The 15,683-nt window shown below is 31.4% G+C and overlaps 2 protein-coding genes across 4 annotated transcripts; both read right to left on the reverse strand.

The window, feature by feature from the left end:
- Window positions 1-5: 5 nt before the first annotated feature.
- LOC102592586 (guanosine nucleotide diphosphate dissociation inhibitor At5g09550) lies at window positions 6-6,303 on the reverse strand. Of its 2 annotated transcripts, none has more exons than XM_015310633.1 (13): window positions 6,022-6,303; window positions 5,321-5,383; window positions 5,050-5,133; window positions 4,126-4,233; window positions 3,853-4,025; window positions 3,606-3,717; window positions 2,529-2,609; window positions 2,385-2,447; window positions 1,943-2,044; window positions 1,664-1,788; window positions 1,156-1,366; window positions 588-662; window positions 6-329 (listed from the first exon to the last, which is right to left on the reverse strand). In XM_015310633.1, the coding sequence occupies exons 1-13, from the start codon at window positions 6,106-6,108 to the stop codon at window positions 276-278; spliced, it is 1,338 nt and encodes a 445-aa protein (XP_015166119.1). In that variant the 5' UTR covers window positions 6,109-6,303; the 3' UTR covers window positions 6-275. The 2 variants fall into 2 exon arrangements, with proteins under 2 accessions (XP_015166119.1, XP_015166120.1); XM_015310634.1 differs by lacking the exon at window positions 6,022-6,303 and adding an exon at window positions 5,497-5,643.
- A 703-nt stretch (window positions 6,304-7,006) lies between these two features.
- On the reverse strand, window positions 7,007-14,769 carry STMADS11 (MADS transcriptional factor). 2 transcript variants are annotated; one of them, XM_006351671.2, is made up of 9 exons: window positions 14,651-14,769; window positions 14,098-14,293; window positions 10,715-10,802; window positions 9,523-9,584; window positions 8,894-8,993; window positions 8,277-8,318; window positions 7,598-7,645; window positions 7,393-7,520; window positions 7,007-7,290 (listed from the first exon to the last, which is right to left on the reverse strand). In XM_006351671.2, exons 2-9 carry the CDS (start codon window positions 14,277-14,279, stop codon window positions 7,275-7,277), a joined length of 666 nt encoding a protein of 221 aa, XP_006351733.1. In that variant the 5' UTR covers window positions 14,280-14,293; window positions 14,651-14,769; the 3' UTR covers window positions 7,007-7,274.
- Between the last annotated feature and the right edge of the window lie 914 nt (window positions 14,770-15,683).

Genomic DNA, 15,683 nt, shown 5'->3' on the forward strand with positions numbered 1-15,683 from the left:
TGAAATCCTTGCAAGATAAAATATGAAATCAGTACATAGCAATATGAACTAATAATGGAAAGGATTTATAGAAACTATTCCTAAGCCTTTCCAAAAGTATCATTAGAGAACTATAAGGGACATGAAAAATACACATAAAGCAAGTTCTTGCTTCCAACAAGGTCCATTTTAGGAACCAACTAGCTAGGGAGTTAATAGCTGAAAATATTCTTCAATACGAAATTGGCTTCTACTGATTTATTTTGCAGCATACATATGAAGTGGATACAATAAGCTTATTCTTCAGCAGTAGCACTCGCAGAACTCAGGTCCACTGACAAGTCAATCACCTAAATAAAAAGATATATTTGTCATTACACTCAGAATCATTCACACGAGGTCGAAAGAAAAGATATATTTGTCAATCATTAGAGGATAATAAGCTTAATTAGAACCCCCTTTTTTCATCAGTAACTTTGTGCTAGGTAGCTTCTATATTCAAACAGTAGTATGCTTGGCAGAGTTGTTGATATAGTATATATTATGAAACTGCTGCACATTGTCAAATGACAAGTCACCAGATAACTAAATTCCAACTGGAATCTTACCTTTCCCGTTATCTTGCTGTACATGTCTAGCACATCCATCACCGTGGACTCAAAGTGTGTTGTTGAATCATAGCTCTACAAGGAAGGATAAAACAGGATTATTAGATCAGATAACAAATTTTGACAAGAACTGCTGGCCGATGTATGAGAGAAACATTGGAGTGGCAGGAAAGAAGTCTACCATAGAGTTTTTGAACTTTTAGAAGTTTGATTTATGTCGTAAGGACTATGCATATGTTAGCCTATGTATGCAAGAGAAGGCATGCCAAGCTTGTAAGACAGTACTGTTATATTATTTTCCTGCCTTAGTGGCATTACTAGATTATGAAGAACGGTTCCCTTGAGTAGCAGTGATTTCACATAATGTGGGGCAAGGTTCAGCATGTCAAAGAAGTAAAATCAAAGTGCCATATCTGTTTTCAGTGATTCTTCTACAGAATTTTGGGAACATAAGCATAAAATGTCTTCTAATTAACAAGTAATAACACAGTCATATCTCTTTTGTGATATATTTGAGATGAAATAGTTGTAGAAATAGAGTAGACACTACCAGCTAATTGGAACTTACTTTAGATATGAAACAATTATCAGCAGCAGAATCATGTGAAGGTACGAATCTGTCATAAGTTTCATAAAATATCTCATCGACAGCCCCAAGTATGTCTACGCCAGGCTTCAGTTCGCTCTCGGGGTCATCGGTTTCAGCTTCTGTTGAGACAAAGGCAATATATTTCCCTTTTGGAGCGACATTGTGGGAGTAGGAACAACAGAACAGGTACCTGTAACCGCCATGTTGAATAAGTCACTCTGAATTATCTTTCAAGTTTCTCCAAACAGCACAGCAGGTTTAGTGAGCATGTACTGGAGTCTAGGACTAAATAAATAGTGACAGTCACTTCTCAACAATTGTTTGGAGAAAAGAGGACTTCAATTACTAGTCATTGACATATAAAAGTAAGGTCAAATTTGTATGTTTTACAATCTTATTTTAGAAGCAGAAAGCTTGCACCGTCAGAGATATCCCTTTACGGTTAGGATATGATAATTCAGTAGACTATCTAGAATCCTAAACATACATGTCTGATTTGCGACCAAGTTGCTTCTGCGGTAGAATGACCTGGGCTGAATGAGAATCATTGGTGTTAGGGATGGGATGGCTCATTATACAAATTGCACGGGCAACTTTTCCAACCTTCTGGACCTGCATTATGTATTGGTATTAAATCATTTGTCAGTAGAAATTGTTAATCTGATCCTTTTTTCAGCTAGGCAGATGATTAAACAAATTTCAAAGACATGAGTCAACGATGCAGAAAGCCTGGACATATTAGTTATTCGCAATTTGCCAATAGTACCTTATCAGGTAAATATGAGGGATCACAAACAACTTTCTTGCATTTGGCAGTTTCTCCTTCAGAAGTCACACCAACAACTTTTCCACCTTCATCAAACTCCACCTGCAATACGGAAACTGAGTGTTCACATAAACTTCAATTTAATTCAATGTGTATGTAAGCCATGTGGAATTCTTCAGCATTTTAAGTAGAGCAGCCAGCTCAGTGCATTATCGTCTCAGTATTCTTTGTAAACTAATATGGCATGCTTAAATGTACAACAAGAGGATATCTGATCCAGATTACATTTAGAATATCTTTTTCCATTGGGCAAGAAGAGGCCTAGATGTCAGATTAGAAAGATCAGTGAGACACATTCTGGATGCCAAAACATTTGGAAAACTTTACCTTATATGGGGATCGTTAAGCATCGAAATGAGCTAGAGATGGTTCGAATGATTACCTTACACTGTGGCTTGTTAAGCATGTAAGTTCCACCATAAACTGCACTCAGACGTGCAAACGCCTGACAGCATGTAAACCAATCAAATAACAGGAAAAAAAATTACCCAAACACGATTGAAACAAAATACCCAAGGAAACAAACCTGCGGTAATTCACCCAGTCCGTACAATGGATAAATATAGGGGGATCCTGCTTGAAAGCGTGCTAAAGACTCTGCATAAAGCTTAAAAAACCAAGAGACAAAGTAGTCATTAAGTAATCCTTTAAACAGAGAATTCTGATAGTAACAAATAAGTTTCAAACCTATTATATGTCAAAAAGAAGAAAGCATATCTTAGCTTATGTATTCAAAGAATTTGGTTTCTTATGAGTTACGAAAAATAGTTCTATTCATATGAAAGGAATAGGAGTTAACATCACACAGCACATGCATTTGGCATTTCAATTATAATCTTGATTGTGATAATTCGTTAATTGAAGACCTACCATGAAAGTATCAGTTGACAACTCATGAATTAATCATACTGTAGGACACATCTTAGATCATAGGATTATATCAACACTCTATTTTGCTTAACACTATTAAATTAGATTTAAAGGTCTTCAATCCATGCCAAGAAAGTAGAAACACAAACGAGAATAAATAAGGCTGATGTCTTGACATTGAAATCAAATCTAATCATAAATAAATAATAAAACTAAAAAGCTGCATTTTCTGATTTACAGTATCAGTAGGCAAGACCATATTGATTCCTTCCAGCTATCTAAAAATGTAAAAGATTTACTTCATCTAGTAATATGACATTACATCTACAGCCACAGGAGGTATACAATTAATAGCTAACCCAGAGTCTAATAAGCGAAGAGAGTTGGTGGTGGACATAAAAGACAGTGGTATATAAATACTTAAAGCATGCAGATTTTCTCTGATCACATGAATAAAATTCGTATGAGGCCCTACACTCCCTATATATATAACATGGAAAATTTGTAACTTCCTAAATTTCTTCTTTTCTTCCTCATGGTCATGGAATAACGGATGCCTATACAAGCTTTCAATCAGCTTTAGTAACTAGAATAAGTTACACCTAGCTCATCAGCAATGACAAACCAAAATTTTACACTATCATGTCAATGTGAGTAAACTACGTTAGTGATGATATCTTTATTAAACAATTATATACTTTTGGCAATACTAAATTGATAAAGTCAAACTCACCTTTACTCTCTTTATGAAATCCATAGCTGGTTGGGCCAAATAGTTATCATCTGTACAGAGTGCCAAGGCATGTCCAATAAAGTCAATGGTATCATCTTCAAGTTCATATTTCCTGCATAAACAACAGTTACCAAGAACAACTTACCAAGTAGTGGAAGAAACTGTATAACTATAATTCATTATGGATGCAGCCTTCACCAATATGTTCAAGCAAGACTATAAAAGCACACATGGAAAGAAAAATTACGCAATGAATTCTTTTGCAGTGATTTTGTTCAAATCCATCCCTTCATGAGTTTTTGGATCAGTCTCTTCAAAATCTTGAACATAAAGAAAAAACTTCCGAGCTCGGCGCTTTTCAAAGAGCCCCATCAACGGGGATTTCAGAGCTTCAACATCAGTTGCTGGAACTTTGTAGATCTAATGATATCAGTTTCACAAGAAATTTAAGTGAGAATTTTCTACCCAAAAAAAATAAATAGAACAGAAGGTACACCTCATAGTCCTTTAACAAACATACCTTCCCTTTATTGTACACAAAACTACCATCTACAGCCTTGAAGTTCAAGTACTTGGTAACATCGGTGTGGATAAGCACACGGACCAGAGTTCCATTTGCCATTGCAAACTACAGGACATCAGGAAAAGAAATAATTACATACTTGTAAAGCATTTCATATATATCTAATAATAAAGGTCAATAATCAACTCAACCTAATACAGTTTGGAAATTGTCATGATAACAACAGAACTCTTTCAATCCCAATATCTTTCCTTTCATATTTTCTGGCCCTTTGATGAAGTAATCTTTCATCAACAGGAAGTTAAGATATTTTATGAACTTACCTAAAGAAGAGCCTCCTCTCTAATTGCACCAGTGCATCTGATTTTAATTCTTTTAAATTATCGTGCATGTTGTTGAATCTACATGCCTATTTAGATAATTTGTTACACATTATAACTTCTCCAATATTGGCAACCTTCATAATTGTATGATCAGATGGAATGAGTCGATATACTCCTTAGATATCTAAGCATGTCATAAGTTGTCTCTCTTTGGTGGAAGCTCTGCAGTAACCTAACTCATTCCTATCACCTGGTCTAAATGAGATGGTTGTCAGTTGTTTCATTAATTGCTTTTGTCTCATCTTAAAGCCGAAATTTCTTTGAACTGGCTGTAATTTTAGAGCCCATGCTCTTCTATGAACAGATATAAGACTTTTACTATTTGCAGGCACATTAGCTTAAGCTGCTTGTGTAAACGGTGATTATCGAGCAGAACCTACAGTTATGTGAATAAGTTTAATTCATTTGATACCGGCTTAAATCTGCCTCGGAAAAAGGGAAGAAACAAGAGTCAAAAGTCAAGAAATTGAGTGAGTAGTAAACTGGAAAATTTAGGTAATGGAAAGATAAATAATCAAAATTACTAAGAATTATTCACCTTTGGAATCATGTCAACATTGTATTCCTTGCTCGTACCTAACTCTTCTGGTGGCTGGTCATTTCCCCTAAATCGTTTCCAAAGCTACACAAAAACACATGATATGCTGAGATTAGTTCCAAGTAAACTAGCACTAACTTATGCCACACTTCCATTTACGCCTCATTTTCCAGTCCTCTCTCACAGGATCGAGACTGAAGAGTGATGAGCTTTTCAAAGTTGTTTGTGCATATTTAAGTTCCACACCATTAGTAAATACTAAATAAATTACCTGAATTAAATTAAGTGAGCTTGACTCTCCTCCATAATAGTCGTTTTTATCCATGTGTAGTACCTGAAGACATTTAGAGGTTAGATAGTGATCAATTTTAGAAACCACATGAAGATGTATGAGGATCTGAACTATAATACATGTAAAGTTGGGACAACCATAAGTAGACTATTTACTTATAAATAGTTCGATTGATGATCTAAACTCTGGTAGACATCACAAATTGTCGACCAAATCCAGTTACCAGAGTTGCCAATGTTAAAACAGGAAGGGGAAATAGATCCTCTGAGAAAAAGGATTCACTATCATTTCTTTTTTTTTTAATCATGAATAGTTCTGCTCTTCTTAGAAACCCAGCTACAGACTAGTAAACTTTGCTCAAACAATCCAATTATTAACACCTAACTAGAGTTTGGCCATAGATTTTGGATCAAATTTTGAAAATTTAAATATTTGTTGGCTCAAACAAGTGTTTGAGTTTTTGGGACTTCCACCCGCAAATTTCCAAGTAACAGTCCAAACATACCTTCAAATTCCAAAAAACCACAACTCCAGTAACTCAAATTTTCAAATTTCAAGTTTAAACTTCAAAATGTATGGCCAAACAAACGGGAGCAAGTTTCAACATCGCAAACTTAGAATTAGTATATTGATTGCTAATTATACGTTAGTGATTCAAAAGGAAATGAAAAAAAAGGTACTTTGAGGCCGTCGACGGAGAGAAGGCCGCTGAGAATGCATTCTTTGAGGCCGGTGCCGAGAACAATAACATCGTATTCTTCATCCATAATTGATAATTAGTGTGTATATTTTGATGAGCGGTTTGAATGAAATAAATGGAAATATAGCAAAGAGGGCGGGAGAGTTAAAGGAGGGAGAGCCTGTCGCGCTTTCGGGTGGTGTGAATGGGTCTATAGCAGAATTTTTAAGGACAGCCAGCGTCTTCCTCTAACTGAATTTCAAATTCTACATTTTTTTTCTTATAATGTCATACCAATTTCAAAAAGAAAAAATTATTTACTGAGTATTTAATTTGGTAATGACCATATATGGTATGCCTAGAGGCTAGATGCTTGTACCAAGAAAATATTTATAATTATAAGTTATAAATTACTATATGTCTCAACCATCGATTGTTCTCTTTTTTTAACTAGAATAAGAGAATAATAATTGACGTGCCTTGATAAATAATTAATGATAGTTCATATTAAAAAAAACTCAAATAACTACCTGATAATTTAAATATAAAACTTGAAAAAAATAAGATATATTAGATGTATTTTTTTAAAACCCTTTAGCTCTTTTTGAAAAAAATAAATTAATACAAAATAGTGTCATATGGGCATTGTGAGTTTGTGACATAATAAAAACTCCAACTAAATGGATCAATTGCCTAAAATGGTCAAGTGACTTGGGTTAAAAATATCAATAGTTAATTGATTTTAAAGTAATATAAAAAAAATTACTTTTTAAATGAAATAACAATAATTGAATAATTCATGAGTTATTAAAAAAAAAAGACTCTTGGAGTAAACTATCATTAGTTGACGATCTGACTAATTAACTATGTAGCTACACTTCAAAAATAGCTGCTTATAGTTGTGCATAAAGGTTAATGAAATACTTCAATTTTCCAGTGGTTTGGATATGAATTCTAATTCAACATTCGATAAGTTTTGGTGCTTCTTGAATAATCAAAGAAATTACTGCTAAAAAACTACTACTAATATATTTATGTTGATTCTTTAAATAGATCTGATACATAGCACCTAGCTAAATATCACATGACCCTCTGATTAGACCGTTGACCCCTCGGTTCTCGAGAAACTCGATGGTCAACCAATCTAATCAATTTTATACATTTCACTATATTATGATGCATAATATAAATAGAAAATTACTCGCCCTTGTTTCAGTAACTATATATCACCCATTTTCATGTTGATCGAGCTCATTAAGGAAAAGCCAAGCTGCAAAGATAAAGCAAATTAAATGTGTATAAATAACGTATGTTCTCAGTTTCAGGATTTAGGGTTCGGGGTTTAGAATTTGACTACTTTTTAGGTACGTACCATAACTTGAGGCTTGTATCAGAGTCATTGTAGTCCTGATGACTATTGACTAAGCTGCGATTGTTGGTGATGGAGTCTGCTGAATGTCCTTGCTCAATTACATTTTGCCCTTCTTCATTCAATCTTGCCTGCTCATGAATTAATGTGATTTAGGGAGTAATTAATTAGAGAAATTATGCAATTAATTAATTGCAGAATAATTTACTTGTGATTGCTGTTTCAACTGTGAATTCTCTTCCTGGAGTTGAGCTTCCTGCATATTAAGGTGGCATGAAATATTATTATTTTTAAATCCTAAGACAAAAATTGAAGGGTATATTTTACTTTGTTTTTCTCTCTATGAATCTAGACACAAACATCACTTACCCGTGTTGAAGCAGTTAATGGCAAGAAAAAATATGACACTATTTGTGAAGGGTAAGAATAAACAGATTAAAATTGTAACACATGTTGTTGAAAGACATAAGTCGACATACACAATCAGGTTGAAATATTTACACATGTAGCAGACGCGTTTTGTACAAACACAACCAACTTACTTAGTTGAAGGTGTCACGTCAGTACAAAAGGTGCACGAAAATCTAAAAAAAATGAGTTCCGGAGGTAATTTGAGCCTAATTAAATTTAGGTGTGTTGCTGAGATTTCGATCACAATTTAGGGGCAATGCGCATTGTCCCAAAAGTTTTCAAGAATTTATTTCTCCATATTTTCTCATAATCTCGACATATTTTTCCCTATACTTGGTTTCCAAAAACCATACTCGAATTCCAGTCAAATTAAGTTTCTGATAGAATCAAATATTATTTCCTAATTAAGAAAAAAAAAGTTCTATTGACAAAGTAGCTAGAGAAATCAACATTCAATCAGTTAATGTATGACTTACCTTTTTCTTGAGGGAACTGATCTCTTTCATAAACTTGTCACCCTGAAAGACGCAAGTTAATGGAATCAATGTATGCTGTAGGAACAATTATATACTCCTGTCCCATATTAGTTGATCACTTTCCATTTTGCATAGTGCTTAAGAAATTATAAATAAGAAGGTAATTTTACTAATTCATCCTTTAAAAAACTTCAATATGAACACTTTAAAAAAGAATGAATTGCAAGGATAATATAAAAAAGAATTAATTAATGCTTTCTTGGTTTAGTAAGGTGATCAACTAATATGAAACGAGGAATTATTAATCAAATAAATGCAAAAGAGGAGGGAAATTAAGTAGACAACAACAACATAACCAGTGTAATCTCATTAGTGAAGTTTGGAAAGAGTAAAATGTATGCAAACCTTGCTTTTATCTTTGTGGGTAGAGAGATTGTTTGCCATATACTCTCAGCTCAAAAGGAATATTTTTGAAGCATGATTACAAGAAAATATGACAGCACGATACAAAGCAAATGAAAAAATATATAGTACTGATACACATTGAAGAATAAGAGACAGACTACACAAGTATTAAATAATACTACTAAGGAGAAAGGGAATTAAGTAAATAGGACCTTAATTTTGAGGACACGACTTATTCCTCCCTCGACTAATTTCTCCAATTTCATTAAATCATCCAAGCCAAGTCCTTGCAGCTCTTCTCCATGTAGTTGCCTAGCATAATGTCATATAATTTGCAATTTGATAGTATTAATTACTACAATTAGGCAAACTTTTGCAGCACCAGGATATATATAATGAGATGCAACAATTAACAATGAACGATATCTCTAATTGTAGAACATAAACAATATGTATAATGTCAATCTGTCTAACAATAGTTGCTCATTATTGACTTCACATAGAGATTAAGAAGCAGTGAATGATAGAGGTAATTTTACCATCACCCTTACTAAATATAAGTCATCTATATATTGAAAAATGAATATAGTACTTAATAGCAAAGGTAAAATAGACACAACTTGGTAAATTGTTCATTGGTTTTCTAAATTGGACAAGTATTGTTGGACATCCCAAAATAATATAGTGGACGAATAAAAATGGATGGAGGGAGTATTTAACAAAGATTAAAAATGCATCTCTAATTTGTCCAACAAAAAATTGGATACATCTTAAATTACAGACTTTACAATAATAGGCACATTAAATTATGAATCATACTCAAAATAAAACCAACAATTACCTTAACTCCCGATTCTTCTCCACAAAGTCCCTGCTTAGCATTGCATGGGTTTTCTTCTCGCTCTGGAAAATGAAATATTTGCTTGTGTTTACTAAGTTAGATGGAAATTGAAATGATTATAATCTGTTTGAGCAAATTTTTAAAAAGTAAAAAATAATGTTTTTTTTGAAAAGTTGAGATGTTTGGTTAAGCTTTTAAGGAAAAATAACTAATTTTAGTTGTAGTCGGATTTGTATTTCATAAACTAAAAAAAGTAGTTTTTTTCCGGAAGCACTTTTAAAACATTATTAGACGAGCACAGACTACTATTCTAATATTAGCCATACACAAATTTTCCTAACTTATGGAAAAAAAGAAAAGAAAAGGCGTAGAGCCGTAGACATTGTAATTTTGGGGAACTCTACAAGACGTGTTCAATTTAAGTTGCAACTCTACAAGGTATGTTCAATTCTAACTAAGATTCTTGGAGGCTACTCAACTCTAAACACTAATTCATGCCTATATAAAAGGTACTATATTCCCTTGAAAAGACATCTCGAAAATTCCACAAACTCATGGAATATTCATAAAGAGATCAAATCCAAATCATCTTAATTCGAGAAATACGCCACTAACAGCCCTCGAATATTTGAATATCAAGTCCAAATCATCCTAGTTTGAGAAATACGTCACTAACAGCCCTTGAATATTTGAATATCAAGTCCAAATCATCCTAGTTTGAGAAATACGCCACTAACGGCTCTTAAATTATGTAGATCAAGTCCAAATCATCCTAGGTCGAGAAATACGCTACAAATGGCCCTCGAATTATGGATAAATATCTTATGAGAGAAGAATCAAGGGATCAATAGAATTGTACCCACCATGTTCATCAATAAAATTCACGTTTCTTCATATTTTATTGTGATTGTAATTTATTTTTTGTCGCTTTAATTAAAATTTGTTGCAAACAAACGCGGCCAAATAATTTATACACTTGAGGGGAATCTTAAAAGCTTAGTTGGATGACTATTTAAACTTCGATCTTGCTAGTGAGGGTTCAATTCCCCACCTTGTAATTCCCTTTCCGTACCCCCAATTTTTTTATAAAAAAAAAGTTTATAGACTTCATGATCACATATTAAGTGTTCATAATATAATATCATTGCCATTAAATTTATGATGACCTTAGAGAGAAGAATATATTATTTACCAGAAGGTTAGAAGAATGCAGCTGTTCTGGATTATCCATACTATCCCTTTCTGACTGCATCTTGTGTTTCTCAATCAGTTGCATCATACTGCGCAAGGATACATAAATAATGAAACAAGCTTGAACATAAACAACACTCAGCCTTCATTGATCAATGATGTGCAAGAACTTATATAATTGTGTTCGTCGTTCCAAACTTTGTACAGGTGAGACTGCTACTAGTTTCCCTAACCAAAATTTAAATAATTACATAAAAATTGAATATAGGCATGTTTGGTTTTCTTGATCCTGAAAATTTTGTATTCCATTCGTGTAGTTAATTAACTGTTTATAGCAGGTTGTTTAATATATTTTCTAAAGTGCAATTAGTGTTAGATGACCTAATTATATAAATATTAGTAATTAATTTCAGCACTATTATTTTCCACCTTCTTATAATAATTAACTTATATGGGTACTAATTATTGATCTTGACATAACTTATTTGAAAATTAATAACCAAACAAGAAATAAGATGTACTAAATTTTTATCGTGAAACTATCTATATTTGTCCCTCATATCAAACGAGCTTAATAGTTTAAAAATTATTTACACGGTTATCCTCTTCAGAATTTTTCGATATTATTTTCAACTCTACTCTCACACCCCTTTCCTTCTGTTGGAGAATATTTCACTTTTATAAGTTGTTGGGTAAGCCGAATAATGTCATGGGATAGAGAGAATATAAATAGACAACTATTGAAAAAATATATTTTAAAAAAAAAAAGAAAAAAACTACTCCTTTGAAGCATGTCAAATCATCTCCCTAGATATCTATATTTAAAAGTTTTTTTTCATTTACTCTTTTAGTCAATTTAGAATCATCTTTTGCACATTAGCTTAACAGATCAATGATAAATTTCTAAAGAGTCTTAAAGTGGTGGTCAAACTAGCTATGTTGTATGGAAGGACAATTAATTGGCAAGAACTTTCACATTCAAAAAAATTGAAAGTAGCAAAAATGAGAATGATTGAGATAGAGTGTGGATATAATAGGATTAGAAACAAAGATATCTGAAACAAGATGAGAGTGACTCTATGATGAAAGAGTTAAGACTGAGATGGTTTAGACATGCATATGAAAAGGATCGGAGATGCATAAATGTCTCAGTGAGGAGGTGTGAGATGTTAGCTATAGTGAAAATGAAGAGAGCTAGGTCGAAGAAGTATTGAGAAGAGGTAGGGTTCAATGTCAAACATGCCACCACCATGGAATTAAGGTGAAAATGTGTGTTATGAGCCAATATTTATCAAATGGTTAGAATATATATCCATTTTTATCTTTGGCATTTTACATTTTCCTATTTTACGCAAGAAGATCAGTAGGAAAATATGGGTAAGAGAAGACTAGTTGGAGGTATAAATATCTATCTCTGGACATACAGTGAAACTTATTCCCAGACAGCAAATGAGGCTTCATAGCCAGTTTGCACCAAAATCGAATTTCAGCTTTAGTGGACGCACTTCAAGGGATTTTTGAAATAGAATATATGTACTTATGTCTATTCTTTGCTCAGTATATGTAAAACGTACCAATTCATCATATCATTACATTTATGTCTTCCTTTCTTATATTACATTTATTTGAATTTGTATATTAGTTTGCACATCATGGATCTTTTTGGTGTTCAACATATTAATTATGAGTCACTAAAACTGGGGAAACGGAAGAAAATGCTCAATAAGTCAAATATGAAGGAGGTAATTAAAAATGAGCTTCATTTTTTAAGCTTCTTATTACCTAAAGGAGTCACATATATTGTCATTAATTAACATCTTTGAGCTAATACTATTGTTTTCGAATATTAAGCTAAGAAATACGTTTATTTTGCTTATATGGTTACAAGCATATAGCTCAGTAAAGATTTTAAGTATGAGTTCACTTGGTCTATGCTATGTATCAATAATTTTATTCCAATTAAATTGATAAAGATTCAATCAATTTGAACTGCTTAATTAGTAAAGATTGTGGTAAGTCCGAGGGCAGCCATAACATAAGATCACTACTTTTACAGACAAGCTAAGTCGTTACGAAGTGCCATCATTCCAAATGAGGCGATCCAAAAGGACTAAACATAAACTACCCGCTAAGAAAATTGTAGTAAAACAAGCAAATCCAAGAGAGGAAATCAGTTTGATCAACACAAGATGCCTGTACAAACTAAACATCCTTTTGAAATTGAAATTAAGTGATTGGTATGGAAGAAAATATTTTCTAGTATCTTTTCATAACAAAAATTTTGGAAAACACTTTCTATAATAAAGTTCCTTAAAAATGAGGAAAATGATTTTCTTACACGGAAGTAGGGAAAATAAATTTTATATATGTTTATTGTATATCCTCCTCACTCACCCAAATCCCCAACCCCTATCCCTTGACCATCCTACCCCCCGACATCCTCGAGGCCCCACTCCTCACCCCTATAGGGGTTTTGCTAAATTATTTATAAATGCTTTTGAGATAACATTCTTTTGCTTACTCGGCAAACACTAGAAATAAGTGAAATAAAACAACTTATTTTTCAAGAATGCATTTTTCATAAAAAATATTGTCCTTTGTACCAAACACATAATATTGTCGACATTTGAATCCTCTACATACAATGACACTAGTTAAAAACTTATCACCGTTCGTACACTGATAACCTAAGAGAAAATTTTAAGATTATGTCATACATTAATCACAACAATATTATGCTGGTTTTGCTGTACTTATGACATGGATCTTATTAAATTAATAAGTCATGAAAATCCAACCTATGATTATATGTGTTAATTTATGCAGACGTATATTTTAAATAAGATTCAAGTACAAATTAAAGCTCTAAAAGATCTCGTACGGTAAAAATGACATTAAATCCAAGCATTATTTTCTTTTAAATAGTTTATAAACAAATTGCTTTAAAACATACATTTTATGAGAAATTCTTTTATAGTAATATCAAACACACCAAATATGGCACTATCAATCTTACTAGCTTTTTTTTCCCCAAAACATTTGGAACTCTCCAAAAATCTGACCGACAAGAAAATTAAGAAATTTTTCTGACACCCAAGTCATGGGCTTTTTATAACTCCCAAATTAAATAAAAAAAACTTTTCATTAATTAGTGAAACAAACAAGTAACCAATAAAAAGAAGAAACTAGACCATAATCATATGTACTACAAATTGGTTTGTAAGTAGTTATTCATTTGTTTTGTTATAATTTTATGAATAATTACTACTAGTCCTTGAAATTAGACCAGAAATATTATTGTAACCACGAATACGATCGATTGGATTGATTTCCCATATGGTCAACTAAATAAGAAATTAAATTGGAGTAAAAAAAAAAACATACCTGGAGCTTGAATACTCAAAAAGTTTTCCAGTAGCAGAGAAAACAATGAGTCCAATATCAGCATCACAAAGAGTTGAAAGCTCTTGAGCTTTCTTAAAAAGCCCTCTTCTTCTCTTTGAAAATGTCACTTGTCTTGCTGTCAAATTGTCTATCTTCTTGATCTGGATTTTTTGTCTCACCATTTTCTTTCTTCACCCTATATCGTTCAACGGATAAAGACTAATTAATATCATGTTCACACCGATCCGATTCAAATTAAAGTCAAACATTATTACTTGAGCATATAAAACTATAGATCTTCGACAAAACTACACTGGATAAAATTGACTATAATCAGGACAAGAATCTTTTTTTTTTATATATATTATCTTATTAATTTTTTCAGAATGTTTGTAACTCTTCTAATGGATAAGGAGTTTTTTTTATAAAAAAAAAATTAAGAAACTTGTGAACTACTTAACAATTTATAGAGAAGAAGAAAAAAAGTGTGTTAATTATTAATTAACCCTAGAAAAGAGATAGAAAATAAAAGAAAGATTTAAGGGAAAGAAACCTGAAATTTGCAAGAAATGGAGAAGAGATCTGAAGTTGTGAGCTGAAGAAAAGTGAAGAGAGATTTTTAGAAGCAAAAAAAGCTGTGTTTATTACAATAGAAAGAGAAAAAGTAATTAGGGTATTTTGGTTACAGGAGTAATTGTACTACACATTATCTAGGAATAGTTACACCAATAATATATGGAGAGAGAAACAGCATCATAAAATCAGCCAATTAAATTTAAGTTTTCAATTTTTCCCAATATATACATATATATATATATATATATATACATATATATATAAATTTAAGTTTTCAATTTTTCCCAATATATACATATATATATATATATATATATACATATATATATAAATTTAAGTTTTCAATTTTTCCCAATATATACATATATATATATATATATATATACATATATATATAAATTTAAGTTTTCAATTTTTCCCAATATATACATATATATATATATATATATATACATATATATATAAATTTAAGTTTTCAATTTTTCCCAATATATACATATATATATATATATATATATACATATATATATAAATTTAAGTTTTCAATTTTTCCCAATATATACATATATATATATATATATATATACATATATATATAAATTTAAGTTTTCAATTTTTCCCAATATATACATATATATATATATATATATATACATATATATATAAATTTAAGTTTTCAATTTTTCCCAATATATACATATATATATATATATATATATACATATATATATAAATTTAAGTTTTCAATTTTTCCCAATATATACATATATATATATATATATATATACATATATATATAAATTTAAGTTTTCAATTTTTCCCAATATATACATATATATATATATATACACACACACTCTCTCCATCTCAATTTAAACATAGTTTGACGTGATACGGAATTTATGAAAGATCAATAGTTGAAACTTGTGATCTAAAATATTTTAAGTGATAGATATTTATGTGAGTATAAATCATTTTAGTAAGAATAAAAGGAACATTTTAGAACTATA

The sequence above is a fragment of the Solanum tuberosum genome, unplaced genomic scaffold (genome assembly GCF_000226075.1).
Source record: "Solanum tuberosum cultivar DM 1-3 516 R44 unplaced genomic scaffold, SolTub_3.0 scf00136, whole genome shotgun sequence".
NCBI classification, from domain to species: domain Eukaryota; kingdom Viridiplantae; phylum Streptophyta; class Magnoliopsida; order Solanales; family Solanaceae; genus Solanum; species Solanum tuberosum.